At 40.2% G+C, this 15,891-nt stretch overlaps 1 protein-coding gene across 1 annotated transcript; it reads right to left on the bottom strand.

The window, feature by feature from the left end:
* Positions 1 to 1,066: 1,066 nt before the first annotated feature.
* zgc:110329 (uncharacterized protein LOC550500 homolog) lies at positions 1,067 to 14,199 on the bottom strand. Its single transcript, XM_041937026.1, has 8 exons — positions 13,900 to 14,199; positions 9,603 to 9,788; positions 7,942 to 8,016; positions 7,707 to 7,802; positions 6,657 to 6,773; positions 5,006 to 5,056; positions 3,088 to 3,204; positions 1,067 to 2,293 (listed from the first exon to the last, which is right to left on the bottom strand). The coding sequence occupies exons 1-8, from the start codon at positions 13,984 to 13,986 to the stop codon at positions 1,958 to 1,960; spliced, it is 1,065 nt and encodes a 354-aa protein (XP_041792960.1). The 5' UTR covers positions 13,987 to 14,199; the 3' UTR covers positions 1,067 to 1,957.
* Between the last annotated feature and the right edge of the window lie 1,692 nt (positions 14,200 to 15,891).

The raw sequence follows: 15,891 nt of genomic DNA, 5'->3' as shown, positions 1-15,891 counted from the left end.
AATGAGGAGAGATGACCTGCAGGAGAGAGAGCTGTGCAGTCAGGCACCGCCTGTGAGCTGAATTAATATGGCCGGTGCATCTCATCCACTGAGCAGGCAGAGTGTGGAGCAGGGGAAGGGGGATAAAAGAGCAGGGACAGCTCAACTTTTGTGAAAGGAGAAAGACATTTTGAGATGCACCTGAAAATTCAGCCCTAAAAAAGATCTACATATTGTTGTGACTCCGCCAGTTTTTTTTTTTTTTTTTGCCTCTTTGAGAGAGCTGGACTGAAAACTGAGAGACACGCTCATGAATTAGGTGCAAAATGAAATAATGGAGAAGGTTTGGGTGAAGAAACCAGACTTAAAGGAAAAGTTTGGGACATCTTGGGCATTATCTCACTTGCTTACAATTTTATGAGAAGACTGACAGCACCATCTCTTAATGAAATCTTATCAGTCGTCTCATATCCTGTAACTATCGGCAAGACATCTGTCTATCTATATCTATATATACAAAATCATTCCCAAAATCTCAGATGTTACCAGTAACAGTTCAGTTGGTGGCTGGATTAAATCCTGACAGAGCACCCTGCAGGAGGATGTCTGAGCCCGCCCAAGCAGGAAAACCTGCTTTAGCCTTATTCAGCATCGCACTTGGCTTCCCGACGGCCCCTTGTCCATTTACCTGCAAGTCTAGTTCTGTTTAGTTTTGTGTTGCAGTTTAGTGTCACAGTATTGTAGAAATGCTCCTATTGGCAGGAATTAAAGATTTGCTGTTAAGCTTGTGATCCAAGCAACGCCATGGACTTGTTTTTTAAACGTCAAGATATGCAGCAGGGAAGAAGACGAGTAAACGTTGATTTAAACAATGCTGGATTTAAAGTACTTTAAAATAATCTTTGCAAATGTTTCATTTGGGAGGTAAAGGCATTCAACATATTTGTTAGAGCTCAAGAATAAACATTTTGACCAATAATAATAAGACTTGTGTTTGCACAAGGTCAAGATCAAGTGTGAGCTCGAAACTGACAAGTAAGAAGGAAAAACGTGTGACATCCTCCGTATCAAAAATTCAGCACAAAAATCAGTAGACAAATTCAGCTTTATTAACAAGAACAGTAGTGCTGATACAAGGCAGGAGCTAGGGGGAAGCTCAAAACAGTGCATAACTTAGATACAAAAAACCGTCATATAAGTCGCTTTTCATTGGATTTGTCGTCTGGATAATCCCTTTAGTTGTTCCTTTAAAAGATGGAATAAAAAGTTTAGTTAAAAATGGAATAGACTGAAGCCCCCCTGATGAGAGCCTAACATGTAAACTGAGTTTTTGTTTGTTTTTTTTGTTCGATTAACTTACTTCATATACAGTACAAAACATGCATCCCATGTTATTCCACAACTATCAGTCTTACAATGTACACCGATTGCACAAAATCAAATTAAAAATCATAATAAAAACCAAATAATACACAAACTGTATACATCCGTCACAGACGCTACACGCAAGACTTGGCTATTCCTATTTCTCCGACACCGAAAAACGTCTTTTCAAGCTACCATTAATTTATACACCACATAGTACTGTCCTCTGACTACTGGGCTATTTTCAAAACAGCCTGAGGTAAGCTTTAGCACATGAGACACAGCTCAATTTCAAAGGCTAAAGAAATGAAATAAAATGTGATATAATGCCATAAATCCTTGAATATCAACTGTCACAAACAAGACAAAAGATTTTTTTCGTATTAAAAAGCCAATGTTGCATGTTGTCCCTTCAACTTTTGTTGTAAACAAATTCAACCACAGTGCGCCAAAGTACTGGAGATCCCTTTAGCTGACCAAATTTCTCTTGATCCAATGACTGACAGGTTCAACCATTAAGTGGTGCAACACAACCCCAACAAATGCAAATATTACAATGACAAAAAAAAAAAAAGGCAAAAACCCAAAAGGCAAGAAAGGGCAAAAAGACCACTCAGTGTTCCCTTTTCTGCTTCCGGCCAACGTCTACCTCATCGAGCCCAGTGGCCGATCTGGACTGCTGCAGCTCGCGGAGCTGCGCGTGTGTGCGAGGCGGCTGCTTCTTGAGCTTCTCCAGGTGAATGTCAATGGGGTCGAGTTCGGGTTCAGAGGCGGGGACGGGCAGGTAGCCGCCGTCCCTCGGCAGGCACATACACCAGCCGGCGCCGGCCAGGTCCAGCTCGCTGTACTCAACCTCTGCCTTCTTCAGCCTGAAGTCCACCATGTCGGCCGACTCGCTCATGTCCACCAGCAGGTTCCAGAAGACGCAGCTCAGGATGATGCCCAGCAGCTGCAGGGAGACGTGACACCTTGTCAGTGCAAATACTGGTGCCTCTGGTTCTTTAAGTAAAATTAAGGAATTGCAAATCATGTCTATTAACCAACATTAGGACTGCAAAAAAGTGACAGAGGTGTGAGGGCACCATGACAGCAATAAGTGCTGTTTGTTTTTAATTGGATTAAATTTCTTGCACCTTGTATGAGCCACAATTTATTCTGGAGCAGTGGTGCTGGAGAGAATACATTTTATTTATGTTGTTGTTTGAGAAAAGCAATTAATGTAATTACTCCTCTCTGAGGGGGCAGCGACAAGTCTAAATGTATGCATGGAAAGATCTGTGCACATTTTAATATGAGGATTCACATCTAACTATAAAGCAAGGAAGGAATATGTGTATGCACTGAAAATCCTTCGCATATCTCCAGAACCGTTCATCCGATCTCCTTCACACTTGGTGGGTGTATTGCTGCGGAACGGAGGATGTGCAGTGTTGAATTTGGTGCAATTTGGACACATAACATTCAATATTAATAAACTTTGAATTAATGAAAAATAAAAAAGTACTCTCAGCAATGACGGGGGCAGGGCTACAGGGTTTTTCAGTTGCTGCTTAATCAAGAATTTTATGATTAAGAAAATGGAAAGTATTTGCCATGAAGTACTGAAAATGTGAATTAACTTTCAAAAAGTGGGGCGTTTACAGTTCAAATATCAAGACTAAGTTGCAGGAGTGCACTTGGTTGGAAAAAGGGCTTTAAACCTGGTTCAGTTTCAGTGAGTCGGTGCTATAAGTTTTCAATTACCTGAGGCAGCCCAATGGCGCAGCAGAGTGCAATGGTTATTCCAATGTTGTCACTCATCCAGAGGTTGACTGCATGGATGCAGCCGCGCACATGGATCACCTCATGCAGGATTTCACGCTGATACACAGACCGGAGGAGGACGACAAGAGGAAAGTCTCAGTTTTAAACTCAAACTGAACAGCTACTGCCACTAAAAAGACAAACAAAACCCCCAAACAACAACAAAAACTAGCGAGTTGGACCAGTGAAGTTCCACTTCCACCACTGCCTGCCATCTAGCAACACACATCAGGCCTGTTCATGTTTGGAAATGTCTGTAAATTAAGAAACTAGACAATAAATAAACGTAATATTCTGTCAGTAATGTTTTTCAGTCATAAAAGCTTCCTACCAGTACCTTGGTCAGGAAACAGAGCATAAAGGAGCATAATGGAAAAGACTCTGAGATGATAACAAGCTAGTAAAAATTAAACTGTGATGATCAGCTTTGCCCAAGAGCCTGGATCTCCCTTTATGGCCACGAAACACTAGATGACCCAATCAAAACATCTTATTCCACAGGGATGATGTCAAACAGACACACCTGCTGTGTTACAAACCACAAACATTGGGTTATGATGTTGTAGCCACTGACTGAACGGTGACTGGTGACACAACATGAAACAAATTAAGTCAAGTTGATCACTACTGTTACAATTTTTTAGTTATACTGGACAATAACTGGTATGATTCATACACAAGCACGTAAACAGTTTTTAAACAGACGTTACTTACGGTTATGTTATTCTCAGTTTACATGTCTGTCCAGACTCATATAATACATGTGGTGAAGATCTACAATCCCCACAGTTTCAAGGTGGACCCCCAAGATTAGTGTTATCAATTCAGTATCTGAACAAATGTGAAATGTAGACACAATCTCCCCTTCTGTCCCTGAGTTATGGTGTTGAATAATGTCCACAGAACATTATGATGTCGCAGTGAAGCTGACCTTTAACCTTTGACCACACTGAATTGGTGACACTAATCTTTGGTCTCCACCTTAAACTGTGCTGATTGTAGAGATCTTCTGTGCTGCCGGGGTGAAGATGTGTGTGAAGCATCCATGTTTTACAGTTTTGCAGCTTCTCTGCAGCAACATCCATATTTAAAGCATTGTATTCCACCAAGAGCTCATTGGTTGTGCTGATACTGATCTTCAGGTGATTGTTGCTGCACCATGTGATGAAGCTTTCCATCAGTCCTCTGTGCTCCTCTGGAAGAATAGTTTCTAAGTGAAGACGACATGCTTCTCACTAGAAATGATTCACTGGAATCATACATGTCAATATAGTGACATCTTCCATTTCACCTGAAATTACACTAAAATAATTTCATTAAATCCCTTCACAGTCTTCACTACATATATTCTGTGAGTCTAGACAGACATGGATGTAAATGCAACTTAACGCATTGGCAGAAGGATACAACCACAAGGGGGAAATTCTAGTTTAATATGATTTTGCATTGCAATTATGGGATTAAAGTGCATTATTTGTCACACATTTAATTGACTGGATTAGCCAAAAACATGCATTCCAATCTGGTCATTTGATCTATAAAGAGTAAACGGATTTTAAAAAGTCATGTAACAATATAAGATAATTACAAAGATGTTAGATTTTGTCCATACTGCCCATCCCTACAAATGTCAATCAATAAAACCAATGTTAAACATAATAATTGTGAAAATATGATGAAGGGCTACAACTAATGACTATTTTCATTATGGATTAAGTTATTATGACACACACTTTATCCCAGAGGGTACAACACATTAACAAATGAACCGTTTATTATGCATCCGTGCTGTGTCAGGAGTCATAGACAGAAAAACTGATGGACAAAATTGACGTACAGTAACAGCTATTCCTCTTACCTCTTTATCCAGGGTCTTGTAGCCACATAGAGTGTTGATAACCTCTCCCACCTGTGCAAAGAGTAAAGACTGTGAGAGTCAGAGAGAAGAGTCTAACTGAGCTGAAATGGCCGGAGACTGCACCATGGGGACGTATGTGAGAGTAACGCTCCACACATGGGGGTGTTCCTGTCCGCTGCCAGCCAGAGCGTGAACTTAAGCTTTTGCAAAATGGCCACAGCCCTGACGGGTAGGACCTGATAACGGCAAGAAACCTACGAAGAAAAGAAAAGCCAATGTTCAGCTTTTCTAATCAACCCCTCTATCTGTGTGTGTGTGTGTGAGTGTTGGATGATTCGGCCACTCATTTCTCCAGCAGAGCTCTACTGCTTCCAGAGACAGGATCAGTGCTTGAGCCAGGGGACAGGAGTCACAGCGGGTATATGGAGAGTGGAGGGGGGGGTCACGAGGGACCAACATGTCATTTAAAAAGAGAAAACTTTCAAAGGATGTGTACCTTCGAAGGATGTCTCCTGTCAGCAGGACGAGACGCTTCCCTCACTCCATGTTGTGTAGATAATAAGCATCTCTTAAGCAGCGTCACTAACTGACGCATCTATCACCACGAAGTAGGATTATCGACCAGGACGCCTTTCTGCAGCAGGCCCATTTCCAGATCACATGGTATCAATATTTGCTAATTATCATTATTAATTATGATTATTAGAAATGTGCCCTCATCTTACAATAGAAATCGAAAGTCTGTGCAAACAGAGAGAGGAAAATGTAATCTATTTACAGTCTTTCTGTGTCACATTTCATGTGATCCAAATTCCAGATGACACAACTGCCTGTCTGGAAAGGTTCCTGCCAGAGACATCAGTCCCACTGACTGATTGAGCTCTGGTGGAGACCAGACTGAGACCACCCAAAAATGCAGCTAATTCTGGCGTGGTGCATTCATTGGTGGTGTGAAAGCAAGCCAGGCCGACAGCAGGACTATTAGCCTTTCTCCATACGCATGTGCTCGGTTGGCTTGACAGCTACATTACAACAGGGCTACCCACTGGCGAGCGTCTCTTTCACTGATGGAGTGCCTGTCTTGAGTTGAGTTGAGTTTTGGTGACCATGGAAACACAAATGCAGGTAAGCATGTGTGAGGGATTTTCCCTGATAAACGAAACAGGAAGGAGTTAAAATAAATGTGTGATGAGTGCATGTCCTACTCCAACAAAAAGCAAGTAAACAAAACAATTCCCCTCCACCATGCTGCAGTATAAAATTTTTGGAATTGCAATTTTTTGGTCTTTGTATTATATATGAGGTCCAGTTACAATTAATAATGCTCATAATCGTTTATTGAAAAGACAAATAAACATTTAAGATGCAGTTATGTGTTGCAGGACTTGCTGTCAGTCCCTGGAACTTGATCTACTGATGTGGGTTCATGTGGTGCTAACAATGCAGGATGACAGTGAGTTACCAGTCAGTCCATGAGACCTAATGTTCACTCCTCTTGGTTTATTTGCAATGAGTCAGTGTGAATACAAAACTGACCTGAACAGAACAGAATAAAGAGCCAACAAAGGATTTTTTTTTTCCTCCCTTGATGATCGAAATGACTCATGTGGCCTGTTTGTCCAATGTGTGTATGTGTGATGACGGCACTCACCTTGCGGCGAACACAGCAGGTGTATGGAACCCCACAAGCTAGTGGACCGGTACCATTGCAGAAATGGTACTGGTTGACTCCCCAGTCCTTATACTCGTCCCCTCCACAACATGAAAACTGGAAAACAAGATGACGCAAAGGCAAGGCAAATATGATGCAAGCAGGCTCATCTCAAATTGAAATGTTAAGTGACAATAAGATCCAGTTGTTTTTCATCTCTGCAATGAAACAACCCACTGAGTTACAGCTTCTGCCTGACTTCATGCTGATGTCAGGTCAGCTATAACCCCTCAAATGAAAAATGTAACTCATACAGAGAGCACATGAAACATTCCCAAAACATCCACCTGTACTAATTTGCTTTTATTCATTTATTCAATTAGACAGTCGCCAACTTCCTCCCTGCATCGTCTCTGCAGCTCTACCCAGCCCATCCACACAGACAAACACACACCACCTGATCTTGCTACACCTACAGAGTTCCTAAAGACTGTTGACAGTGGTCCGCCCTTCTTTATAGAACCATCTTTGATCCAGCTACATGAATCATAATAGTGAGTAATCACAGACACATCAGGTAGTTTACTCATTAGATAAACAGCCAAATAACCTGACTTCTTGAAAATATTCAGCATGTCATGAAAGGGTAATGCACCAAAAAGGTTTGCAGGGGCAGATGTTTGCGTGGTTGTAGGCGTTTCATCATTCCAGAAAGACTTATCTGTCTATCTGTGATTCAGATATTCCAACAGTCTAACTAAAAACAAAGGGACAGAAAAAAATAATACTAGACTCAACAATCACGTCATCTCTGATATGCATATGATGTGTGACCAGCTTGGTGCTACACTGGCTGGATTAAAATGCAGGATAGCAAACCATTTTGACTCTACATTAACTCTTCATAAAGCTCAACCCCTCGCTGATTCAAGCCGCTTCTTTTTTACCCCACACCTGCGTATCACAGCAATATCAAACACTACCTCTAGATTTTACAGCTTCTTTAATAATCATAACTGTCATGGTGTTGTTTTCAAGTGATCATACTACCTTTTGTTGCACATAGTCCAAGATGTTTTTGAAGTCCAGATCATCGTAGTAGTGCTTGATTCCTTCTCGTATACTACTCTGAAACAAGGCAGACGTCTAGAAAAAAAATGGAGAGATGCAGAAACACAAAGGAGGGGTGGCCATTGTTACCTGACCTGGCTGGAGGCTAGGATTGAAGTGTAATACATAAAAAATGTACAGGACAGGTGAACATGTGACACAAGAGCAAATATACCTTCTTTTCAAAGATGAGAGCAGTGGTGAGCGCGATTGCCTGGAGAAGCAGCAACACACAGAGAACACAGAGGAACTGCAGAGAGAGAAGGATAACAGATTCAAACCTTGATAAATATTCAGCTGGTGCAACAGCACAGAGAGAAAACTACTTCTAATGCTACCAAATACACCACATTGCAGTTGCTCCTTTTAAATACATGAAAAGACACATAGCATAACATACTGATAAACTAGCCGTCCTGAGCCGATCCTTAAGACTGGTATCTGGGCCAATCCAGGACTATTTTAACGGATCAGTTTCAGCAAAAATAAACATGATCAAATGCTGATCCTTTCTTTGCTGTATGCTAAAAGTAGTCCACAGCGCGCTGGGTGTGCAAAAGCTCCTCAATATCCGACCTCTATAGTGCAGCATTTTACTGTATATGCAAGTGAAAATTAAAGTGTACCAACGTGGCAATATTTTGGGGCATGAGTAGCTTTGATTTCTGAAACCTGGATTGGCAAAAGACGTGGATTTGCTGACCGAACGCTAATGCTTATTAGCAACATTCTTCCACTTGAGCTTTCATTCATATTATATCAATAATCTAAAAATATCAACTTCAGAATTTTGAACCTGGACCTTCAGCATTTAAATGAAGTAGCTCCTTAAAAATAAAAGTACTCTATCATCTTCAGGTTGTAGCTTCAGTGTGGACTGGGCAGCTGTGTCATTTAGGCAAATAAGAGCACTGCATTGAACTCTATTTAGGAAGATACCTAAACCACTGATCAGTGCTGAAAGAAGCAAACATCAGTGTATGAAGGAACATTATGTATTGTATATATTTCCCAGTGAGTAACATCAACTTTATGGCTTCCTCAGTATTAAATGAGCTCCTCATCCTTTTCCCCTCCTCAAGCTAATTACATTGTTGCATAGCAACAACAATAATATATCCAAGCTCCCTTTGAGCTCTTTCTCCTGACTGACAAAACCAACAGCTGTGTTTTTCCATTTGAGGTGGAAAAAATGCTTCCTAAGTGATCACTGACTTGACTGTTTTATGAACTGCTGCTGCTGTTGAGCAAACTTTGAACACGCTCTATATTTCTAAGTTTGGATGTGAGTGTAATTTGGATATTTACATACAAATACACACGTTTAAACACATATGCATTTGTAGAGGCACCCACTTATGTACAACCCCAATTCCAGAAAAGCTGTGCAAAACATAAATAAAAAAAAGAATGTGACCATCTGTTACTCCTTTTTGACACATGCTCAATTGAAAACAGTACAAAGACGATGTATTTAATGTTCTAACTCATCAACTTCATTGATTTTTGTAAATATTCAGGCGATAGTATCATGATTGGGTATGAAAGGAGCATCCTGGAAAGGCTCAGTCATTCATGAGCAAGGATGGAGTGAGGTTGCCCCCTTCGTGAACACATTAATGTATAAAGGAGATGATTACATGGACTCTTTGGAAAACTGTTGTCACTGAACACAGTTTGTTTGCAAGTGATTGCATTCTGTCTTTATTGTCACTTTAAACTGGACAACTTTTTTGGAAGAAGAGTTGCATCATTTGCTGTTTTCCCCACACTCCTGATTCTCTAACTGAGTATATATTATAACACACACACACACACACTTTTTTTTCTCCCTACCATGTGCAGCAGGGTCTTGTTGTCCCTCAGGGATCCGACCATGCCCACCACAGACACTGTAAACATCACCAGGCCCAGCAGGATGAGCACCACAGCAGGAGCCAGGAAAAGGCCCTCCAGGGTTCGATTCTTCTGCCTTTCCACTTCGGCATATACCCCCACACACAGCACGCAAAGACCCATCAGCTGGAGGGAGAGAGAGAGGGCAGGGGGGTTGAAAAACCTTGAAAAGCCTCACTATCAAGAACAAACAGTGTCAATTTTTTGAGCTTTATACTGTATTATGTGTCATACATATTTGTGAGAACATTACAGACACTGTTGACTTCAGATGTTTTCAAACTCAAGACAGTTATATATATATATATATATATATATAGTCTCAAGAGACAATTTTGGGTTAATAAATGCCAAATAAAAATATAACAGTTGGCTTCAGAAAGAAATGAACAGACCTTCAGGTGCTGGATGTAGCCGGTGGGCTTCCCTACTCTACCACTGGTTTTGGCAGCCAAACAATGGTTTGACATACAAGTTTAAAGGCTGATAAAAGCCAACACATACTACATTTTTTTTAACATTTTCATTCTTTTTTTCTAAACAATTAAACTCAGGAAATTATCAGCAATTCCCTCAGAATTTTTTTTTCATTAGTGTGCGAAAGCCTCATAAACATCATTTATACTATTATTAGACACTGAAATGTTCAATTGAAATCAAAACTAATGAATTTTTCAAAGTGGATTTTGTGTCTTAAGGCGGCACGAGGCTCTGGTCCACATAAACTGTAACTATAACCACTCTGTGGAATTATGTAGTGAATGAAGAGGATGGGACGCGCCATGGCAGAAGATTCACACAGAAGTCCAAGATGGCTGACTGGATGTGCCACAAACCTGTGATGACATCATCATCACGACAAACGAATGGTGGCACCAGAGAATACGATTTTAATTACTTTTTCAATTTATTAAAAAATAATAACAATGTGAAATTAAAAGCACCCAGTGCACAGACTACATTTTCAACGTAGGCTTCTAGCCAACAGAGGAAGACATACTCATATCTCTATTATATATCACACTATGGAATTTTTAATAGTGATGCATTCATACTTAAACCTGCAGTACAGGACTTTTACATATAAATAAAAATCAGTTACATTCAAGCCCTTGCCAAACAAATTCACCCTATCAAGCCTATAACTGCCAAGTCAACAGTCGGTCAGAGGTGACAGTCAGGCGCATTGGTAGTGATGCATTTTACGTGAACCAGCAATGATTGGTTTGCCAGAGCTGAGGGAGGGAGCAACCGTAGTGATGGAGAACACATATCATGTCAGAGGCATACATCCCAAGCATGTCGACAGCAGTTAGTCTCCCTGCCAAATGGAAGAGAGTTCCGCACTGCAGGTTTAAGTAGCATTTCACTGATGTGGCTGGTTAGAGGTGCAGTTAGTTTTTACTATTTAATATATAGTTAGGCAGCTTAGCATAGTGGTTCCCAACCTAGGTGTCTGTCCCATACAATGGGCCACAAGATAAATCTGGTCATGAGATCAACGGGGCAGAAAAGAAGAAAAAACAAAGTTCTTTGAACCTCGTTTTTTGTTGTCTGTTGCTTTCTATTTCCCTAGTCTGGGATAAATAAAGTCTAATCTTTCTTTTATTTTCATCTGTGATCTTTGCTTTGTTGTGAAATATTGGATAAGTTTGAGTAAATGTACTTAGTTACTTTCCACCTCTGCATCTAGCCGGTCAGTGTGCTAGAATGTCCAACCGTTTGTGCACGCTGAAAACTGTAAAATATCCTCATAGCACATGTTGACAAATTAGTCAAATGGCGCGTGTCACACCTCTATTTATATCTAGCTAACGCAAGTGCTACAAAAAGAGAAGTACTACACAGTGTTTGCTTCCCTGCTATTGATTTTCAATTGGAAACACAGGCAATCTACCTTAAGAGCAGGGTCCATCTACTTCAACTCCATTTACTGCTCACAACCCTCCATAAAGCATTGGCAGATACATTTGGCTTGGTTCCCACATCCAGTGTCAGCCTTTCTACCTTCCCCCGCTGCGTAATGAAGATAAGAATGGAGTGACAGCCTTTACAGAAAGGAATCTGATATTATGAAAAAACAAAAAAACTAAACTGGAATTGCTAGCATACTATCAGTCATTCCAGGATATTGGACAGACAGGAAGGCTTGCAGTCTAAGTGTTTGTTAGCTAGATCCCGATGGGTTCTGACAGCGCCTACAACTGCTCAACAGTGACACTGTGCAAAGACACACTGACCCAGGAAGAAGCCTAACCACTACACTGTTCAGTCCAAGCCTGCTGTAGAGTAAGGATGGCTTTTGAAACTAGCAGTTATTCTGTTAAAATGCTTTAATTCAATAATATGAAATGATTGTAACTAACAGTGAGTATTCATACCAAACCTATTCATATCCCACTGGATGAGGCAGAGTAATTCCCATTGGACACATGGAGCTTCATTGCTGTCATGAATCCTGCTTTAACCAAACTTAACATTACCACAGCAAAGTTAGCTTTAATTAAGTCTACACAGTTAGCTTGGAGCTAAAGAGCTTTTGTCTGTTGAGCTGCACTGGGCCACACTGTCCTATATCACAGCAGTAAAAGGGAGAGATAGTACAGACAGATCATATGAAAGGGACTCTGGAGTGCTAATGGAATCAAACTACTGATGCTTTGGAATCATATTCAATAATGTGCTTGAGGGCTTATAAATTCAACAAATGCAGACAGGCGGGCAGATTGGTGGTGGTCCAAATTGAGCATTATTCCGAAAATGCTCCAAGAGATGAAAGAGGTGTAGGAGTCTGATGGAGGAAGCATGAAGCAGGAAAAAGCACAGAGGTTGGCACGTGGGAGTGGTGAAGGCTGACGATCATTACTTCTTAATGGCCTGGTAAAGCTCATCCAGCTTTTTAAATGGCTGCTGGATCACAAATTAAACCCAGCCACTGCAACAAGCAGACAGCCGACCAAAGTTCTGTCCATGAGTAGATCATTTCTTTAGCTGCCAAAGAGGCCTGCGGCAGACAAACTCTGCAGCCACAACCAAAGGCTGGAAAAGTTATTACTCGCACTTTCTGAGATGAGTGTAGCTTACTGAAAGAAAAGTGTGTCTCAAGTGTTGGGAATATTGATATATGAAGCTCGATGTCACCCTTTTTGAATCTGTACCTCACTTTGCTATTTTGGATCAAATCTGTACAAATATCTGTTTATTGGTACACATCATTCCAAATTTACCAGAATGTTTTTAACAGGCCTGGCATGTTTTTAACCTGAGTTTGGCATAATATTCTCTCAGCATGACAAAACATTACTTGTTTAAATGGTTAACATAGCATTTCAAATGGGTAGGAATCAACTGTGTGATTACATGAATTATCAATACATAATTTACTGTAAGTACACGCTTTATCTGAGTAATAATATGAAGTTGGTGTGGTTCAATCACCAACAGAACCACCTTTCATGCTGCTGTTATTTTCAGTCGGCAAATCTATTTACCCACGTTACCGTCCCTTTAACTGGATCCAACGCCCTGCACCACCGAGCTGTTTGCTAGCCGGTGATCGCTAGCTATCCCTTCACTATCAAATGCAATTAACACCTTAATGACTTGATTTATTAGCAGATCGCCCACAATTCATATAATAACAACACATTACAATTTATCAGGATACATAGTTTCTGAAATGGCAATGTCCTATCTTGTAAGATAACCATTCACCTGCTAGCTTGTATTTAGAGAATTCCACACCAAATCCCATTGGAAAATACAGCAACTGAATATTACATTGCTTAACAACAAATAAACAAAGTTGCAACCCAAATTTATACCTTAACGTCTGGTTACTATAACCCTCTGTTAAATAATTTCAATAAAATCTCGGTTATAACCAGTTACACGCTGTAACGCTATTTAGGTGGAAGTTCGCTGGTTTAAAGCGAATCAGTGATTTAAAATTGAAAATATAATTAAAAGAGTCCAGGTCGTTGTTTAAGATATATGCCGAATTGTAGAGTAGATTGTATAGATTCATAATGTGCCAGAAGCTATGTTCTAAACCATGTGTACGTATAAGTGTATGTATGCAGATGGTACATGTACATGTTTTAAATGAAGTTTGGAGAGACGACTCACTGCTATTGGGTGGTTCGCGGCTATTGCAATTAGCAGACACTGTTGCAGCTCAGACGAACTTACTATGGCACATACAATGCTGATGTTAATAAATGGACCAGAAACTTACCGAGAAGAGCATTGAGTAGACATTTAAGGTAAATTTGATGAAGTAGTAGAAGTGGTTGGTTTTCCTCATTTCAGAATAGGACGGCATGGCTGCTTGCACTGGTAGAGCTAGCTAACACGATAGCTAGCTATCCTTCGTTTAGTTCAGGCGATATCAAAATAAAAAAAATGAAAATAAGATATTTTTCTGAAACGAAAAACGCTTTTAAGAGGGCTAACTGAATTTTAAATATGTAGCAGCCCTCATTTCTCTCATCCTAATGTGGGTAACCACCGAAACAAAACCACTTCCGTGCGGCCGGCCAGTCCACGCTTTGTTTTGACTACATTCTTAAAGGGGCAGTGCACACATCCTCATCATTTAATTGGATTTAGCTGCTACTGTTAATTTTTTAACATGCTTTTGTGTTTAGTTTCAGCTATTACAAGTGTGATATTTATTTATAAGAGTATAAACAAATTTAAACACTGAAGTGCTAGATCAGTCTGCCTAAGTAGGACAACAGGAAATGGGAAAATGAGTAGCCTTGAAAAAGTAAAAAGCACTATATTTTAAGAATGAAACACTTAAATGTCTACTCAATGCTCTTCTCGGTAAGTTTCGGTAAGGATGAAAATGTAATGAACCCTCAGAATAAATTGGTCATAGTAGTAACAGACTTATAGGTATATATATATATATATATATATATATATATATATATATATAAGTTGGTCATAGTAGTAACAGACTTATAGGTCACAATAATAAAACAAACAGAATGAGAATACAGCCAGTGAGGCTTGTTAAAAGTACCTTCCTGTTGCACTACTTTTCTCTTTATGTACAGTGACTGTTAAAAAAAAACATTCAAAAGAACGTAACCACCTCATATTTAATTGACACTGACAAACTTGCTTTTTAAAAATGCAAGCACAGATGTAAGCTACAAAGAGCTACTGTAATGCATTACTTCTTGACTCAGTGTACAGCTAATCCCTCTTGCTTCAAGTTGCGTCAGTTGTTGACACCACTTGTTGGATATACTTGGCATGCTTATGACATTACTGATGCATTCACAAATAGGTTTACACACTTGCAAAGCTGGTCATGTGCTCACCTAAGTGATTATCAGCAGAGGTTTTTATTCTTCTCAGAGTCCCATCTTTAGAAGATGTTTTGTGTACTTGTTTTATCGGAATCAGTCTAATTTGCTCAGTCAAGGAGAGAGGTCCATTTATGCTAACCTGACGTGTCAGATGGTTAGTTGTACAGAACCATCTGGGATGTCGCCTGTGGAAGCTGTTTGGAAAAGTGCAGGCACTTGCAAAGAAATACTTGGCAGGTGGTTAGAAAAACCATCTGTCTATCACTGTCTATCACAGCTAACTTCAACCAATCAGTAGCAGGACTGGAAGTGCGAAATCTTTTTTTTCCAGGTTTCAGTGCCGTTCTTTAATCATCTTTCAGGGAAGAAATACTCTCAAGTTCTGATATAACTGATGCTATAGCAACAGTTGTTTTCGAACAAAAGCAACATCCTCTTGTAGTTCTTCATTGGGCATTGATTGGTCTGAACTGTGGTTCACCCCCTGACGTATAACTTGAAGCCTGGAAAGATGGACTCTTGGCTCGTGTGATCTCATGAATCCAGCTGCTTTGTGAGGTGCAGTAACATTCATGTAGCTGTGGTTGTTTTAGTTTCAGGTGATATGCAACCTCATCTGCTTCGTACACTACATCATGTGTGTTGCTGGGAGAAGCACGAGCAAGCTATGAGTCACATCAGTCATCAGGTTACATTTAATCAATTACTGGAGTCCTTCAACTAATGTTATCCTCGTTCTGAGCAAACATCCACACTTATTGTATCCCCTTGAGCAGGACGCTGTTCTGTTGCTGACCCTGACATCTGACTTTATGCTGGAGAGTTCCGACATGAAAAAGAGAATTTCACCACAAGGATCAATAGAGTATTACAACATCAACCTCCGCTGTGTGATGGAAGGGTAG

Source organism: Chelmon rostratus, chromosome 5 (genome assembly GCF_017976325.1).
Source record: "Chelmon rostratus isolate fCheRos1 chromosome 5, fCheRos1.pri, whole genome shotgun sequence".
Classification (NCBI taxonomy): domain Eukaryota; kingdom Metazoa; phylum Chordata; class Actinopteri; order Chaetodontiformes; family Chaetodontidae; genus Chelmon; species Chelmon rostratus.
This window is presented reverse-complemented; position numbering and strand designations above follow the sequence as displayed.